This window comes from Panicum virgatum, chromosome 2K (assembly GCF_016808335.1).
Source record: "Panicum virgatum strain AP13 chromosome 2K, P.virgatum_v5, whole genome shotgun sequence".
NCBI lineage: Eukaryota > Viridiplantae > Streptophyta > Magnoliopsida > Poales > Poaceae > Panicum > Panicum virgatum.
This window is the reverse complement of record NC_053137.1, coordinates 42,011,764-42,016,749: the sequence shown is the minus strand read 5'-3', so window position 1 is coordinate 42,016,749 and position 4,986 is coordinate 42,011,764. Positions and strand designations below refer to the sequence as shown.

Sequence of the window (4,986 nt, the reverse complement as noted above, 5' to 3'; positions counted from 1 at the left end):
CTATTACTACGTAGCTTATTATCAGGGCAGCGACTGCAATGCTTACACTATGTAAATCATCGAGAGAGCTAGCCGTTTGCTTCAAAGTTGGTCAAGCTAACAGCCTAACCGGCCCGGAGATCCAGAGGAGATTATCATTAATTAGTACTACGTACGAGGCTAATGAAACTAAATCAAAATATGATCGTCGAACAAGTCACCTTTTGCCATTGCTACAGAGAATCAAAGACATTTGGTTGTGTCGGTCTCGGTCAAGAACGCGGAGGCCTGCCTAGCCTCTCAATGCAAATAATATATCCCTCTCCATCTCTATATATGCAGCAACATCCCGTGATCACCTCAACACACACCGGCTTATTGCCTCAGCATTCAGCAACAGGCACTCCAAATCAGCTGCCATCCCGGCCGGCGCCGGATCGCCGCACACATTTCTTCCCGTCCCCTGAGACCCTGAGAGCGACAGGAGAAGCCGCTACCTACAGGAGGAGAGAGCTGAGCCTGAGCGCCTTCACTGCTCAGAAATGGGCCGGCCGCCGCGCCTCCTCTGCTGCCTCTTCCTGGCCCTCTCCCTGGCCGCGGCGGCGCGCGCCGCCACGCGCCACCACGAGTGGGAGATCAGCTACCAGTTCAAGCACTCGGACTGCGTGCGCAAGCTCGCCGTCACCATCAACGGGCAGACCCCCGGGCCGACCATCCGCGCCGTGCAGGGCGACACCGTGGTGGTCCGGGTCAAGAACTCGCTGCTGACGGAGAACGTGGCCATCCACTGGCACGGCATCCGGCAGATCGGCACGCCCTGGGCCGACGGCACCGAGGGCGTCACGCAGTGCCCCGTCCTCCCCGGCGACGTCTTCACCTACGCCTTCGTCGTCGACCGCCCGGGCACCTACATGTACCACGCGCACTACGGGATGCAGCGCTCGGCGGGGCTCAACGGGCTCATCGTCGTCGCGGCGGCGCCCGGCGGGCCCGACGCCGAGCCGTTCGCGTACGACGGCGAGCACGAGGTGCTGCTCAACGACTGGTGGCACAAGAGCACCTACGAGCAGGCGGCGGGGCTGGCGTCGGCGCCCATCGTCTGGGTCGGGGAGCCGCAGTCGCTGCTCATCAACGGCCGCGGCAGGTTCGCCAACTGCTCCGCCATGGCCGCCGGGGCCTGCAACGCCGCCCACCCGGAGTGCGCCCCGCAGGTGTTCGCCGTCGTGCCGGGCAAGACCTACAGGTTCCGCATCGCCAGCGTCACGTCCCTGTCGGCGCTCAACTTCGAGATCGAGGTACGCACGCACGTTGCCTCTCAATCTGACCACTGATCAACACTCACTCTCTACAGCAATAATGCGAATATTATGCGATAAACAGAACCTGATCATACACAATCCATGCTTGAAGAAAACTTTCGTCTATAAACCATTTTTTTTGTTTTATGCCGACACACATATAAATGATAACTGTAAGCTTAGGAAATTTACAAACTGTCAGTCAGATTTATTTGGCAGTAGCATGCCTACCAACCAGTTCCCTAAAGATTCTAGTAACGCAAAAGGCACCGACACCGAAAAACTCATTTTACTACTCAAACCCCCATAAGGAACCAGGCGCGCAACAGCCAAAGACGTAGTATACAACGCGCGAAAGATATCCCGTGTTTTGTTCTGATCTCAAAGAAAAAAAGAAAACTTAGTCGGCGAGATTATTAAACCTTTTTTTTTCTAGCGAATACTAGTACACATTATTATTATTATTAAACGCTCTCCGCTGGATTCCTGATCGTGAACCACAGATTTAGCTTATTAAATCATCAGAGAGCGCGGTTGCTAGCTAGCCGCGTGGCCGGGGATATCGAACCATGGCTCGCGCGCACATGTGACGTGCTAGAGTATCTTGGAGCTCGAGGCAGGAAGACGGCTGCGGCCTGCACATGATGTGGTCGCCTCGTCTGGACACCACTAGCCGTTAGTTGGCGGCGGTGCTTGCAAGGAAGCCCGGCGCCGTCCGCCTGCTTTGTCTCGGCCACCGTAAAATAAGCGCGCCATTGTTGGATGTACGTGCACGCATGCATGTTCGGACCCCGTATATCTCGGGTTACCACACTGATGACCGCGCGCTAGCTGCTGCGATATCCGAATGAAATTAAATGCATGGCTGTTAGTACCGTGGTGTGCACTCCTATGGTTGTTGACGCGTAGCACAATATACAGGCCTCGTTTGGTTTTTATACTAGGATCGATATTTAAATATCCACACAAGTGGTGCAGCATGCATGTTGTACCGTGGCCAATTTTACTGGAAGTTTCATGAGAAGTTCCATGCAATTCACTGACTTGGTAATATCAACATGGGGAGAGAGGAGGAAAAAGTTTTATGGGATGACAAAGTGGTTTCATCACCATAAAAATCCAGCTACCAAGTACACTGAGACGACTGACCTTACGAGACTTTGACTAAGCACAAATGCAACTTGCAAATAAGCTAGGCAGATCAGACATTGCATCACACATTTCTTAATTACAGAATATAGATTGAAACGGGAAGCTACTCAGCAGTAACTATATCGATGTACATATGACTGCTCTTTTGGATCTATTTATCCACCCGAGGCCACTAGCTTGGACACTAGTACAACTACTCTAATCACCGTGTGTAATCAATTTAGCTAGTGCAACTAACACGTTGCGTGAATTAAGCAGTCAAGGTCTCCAAGCTACCCTGGTCTTTCCTGAGCTGCATAGTATACCCCTTGCGTCCAATGGCTACCTACCAACCCCTCCCGCTAAACTAGTATGTCAAATCGCGCATGAGATACGACGAAATAAACAGGAAATGGAGGTTCAATTCCATCAGTTGGATGATTAGAAGAATATTGGTTGTTAGTCAATATTCCGATGCCCAGCCCTAGCTACCCTAGGTAGAGCCAGCTTATTTGCATGGCAATTGCTTCAACAAGGGGCCGGGGTGCATGCATGCTTACTATGCTGACCTTCTAGCTTTTCTGAATACCTTATATTTCCTTTTAAAAGAAATATATACGTCCCCTTTCGAGTAAATAGAAACGAGGGTGCCTTACATGGAGGAGTTGGCTCTTTAAAAGAATCAAATGGCTAGGTACAAATTAAACTAAAACCTGATCGAATTGAAACAGCAGAGAACGACTATCTGTGATTTGAATTTTGATGATCAAACAACAACTCGTCGTGTAGGAGTACGTCTAATAATAAGTGACTGACCAAATATGCATGCAGGGCCACCAAATGACGGTGGTGGAGGCCGACGGGCACTACGTGAAGCCGTTCGTGGTGAAGAACCTCAACATCTACTCCGGCGAGACCTACTCGGTGCTCATCAAGGCCGACCAGGACCCCAACCGCAATTACTGGCTTGCCTCCAACGTCGTCAGCCGCAAGCCCGGCACGGCCACCGGCACCGCCGTCCTCAGCTACTACGGCGGGCGCAGCAGCCCTCGCCGCCCCCCACCGACCGCCCCTCCCACGGGCCCCGCCTGGAACGACACCATGTACCGGTTCCGGCAGAGCGTGGCGACGGTGGCGCACCCGGCGCACGTCGAGCCCCCGCCGCCGCGCGCCGACCGCACCATCCTCCTCCTCAACACCCAGAATAGGATCGACGGGCGCACCAAGTGGGCGATCAACAACGTCTCCTTCACCCTGCCGCACACGCCGTACCTGGTGGCCATGAAGAGCGGCCTCCTGGGCGCATTCGACCAGCGGCCGCCGCCGGAGACGTACGAGCACCGGGGCTACGACGTCTACGCCGTGCAGGAGAACCCGAACGCGACGACCAGCGACGGGCTGTACCGGCTGCGGTTCGGGTCCGTCGTCGACGTGGTGCTGCAGAACGCCAACATGCTGGCGGCCAACAACAGCGAGACGCACCCGTGGCACCTGCACGGGCACGACTTCTGGGTGCTCGGCTACGGCATCGGCCGCTTCGACCCAGCGGTGCACCCGTCGACGTACAACCTCAGGGACCCCATCCTCAAGAACACGGTGGCCGTGCACCCCTACGGCTGGACGGCGCTGCGGTTCAAGTCCGACAACCCCGGCGTGTGGGCGTTCCACTGCCACATCGAGGCCCATTTCTTCATGGGGATGGGCATCGTCTTTGAGAAAGGCGTCGAGCGGGTCGCCGAGCTCCCACGGGACATCATGGGGTGCGGGAAGACAAAGGGTGGCCACTGATTGACGAGTCACTCATTAACTGAATAGCCAGCTGCACGGGTTAAATTTCTTGCACTGATCGATCGATAATTCGATGTACCACCATTCATTTTCTTCTTTTGTTTCTAATTATTAAATCGATCATCAAATGAAATCCATGATTGTTGTGGGTAATTATTAGATTTGTAATGTGCATTATTTACAGTCCTGTGATTTGGATTTTTTCCTGTAGTAATATACTAAAATGAGTGCCTTTAGCTACGAAAATAGATATTCATATGAAAATACATTGTTCTAATTTGTTGGTAATTAGACGAAATTTGATAATAATACAAATATGTATTGTCTCCCTTTTCTCTAAGGTTTTGTTCTTGGGGTCTGTTTAATTAGAATGCAGGATTTAACTCTTTAAGTCATCCGATTTTGTTTACGTTAGTAAATTATCTAATGCAAAATAAGTATTATAATATATATATATATATGTGTGTGTGTGTGTGTGTGTGTGTGTTCATATGATTCCGGAACAACACCATGTGCTTGGATCTTTTACGGCACCGCACCATGCTCCGTGATCTTTAACGAGAATAGAAAAGAAAGTGCTGGCCTGCTGAGTATACAGGGATCGAGATTCCAAAGGCTGATGAGCTGATCAGACAGCTTTGAAGCTGTAAAACAATCTGATCACACGGTTTTGATCTGGCATATATCTATGACGCATTCACGCATTCCAACTGTGGTTTTTGAAATTTTGTCAGTTGCGGTCTGGAATCATTTGCTTGTTTTCCGCAAAAAAAAAAGGAATCATTTGCAT

At 51.7% G+C, this 4,986-nt stretch overlaps 1 protein-coding gene across 1 annotated transcript; it reads left to right on the top strand.

Annotated features, from left to right (window-relative positions):
- Positions 1-343: 343 nt before the first annotated feature.
- On the top strand, positions 344-4,460 carry LOC120677773 (L-ascorbate oxidase-like). The gene is made up of 2 exons (XM_039958968.1): positions 344-1,274; positions 3,240-4,460. Exons 1-2 carry the CDS (start codon positions 522-524, stop codon positions 4,194-4,196), a joined length of 1,710 nt encoding a protein of 569 aa, XP_039814902.1. The 5' UTR covers positions 344-521; the 3' UTR covers positions 4,197-4,460.
- Positions 4,461-4,986: the final 526 nt, after the last annotated feature.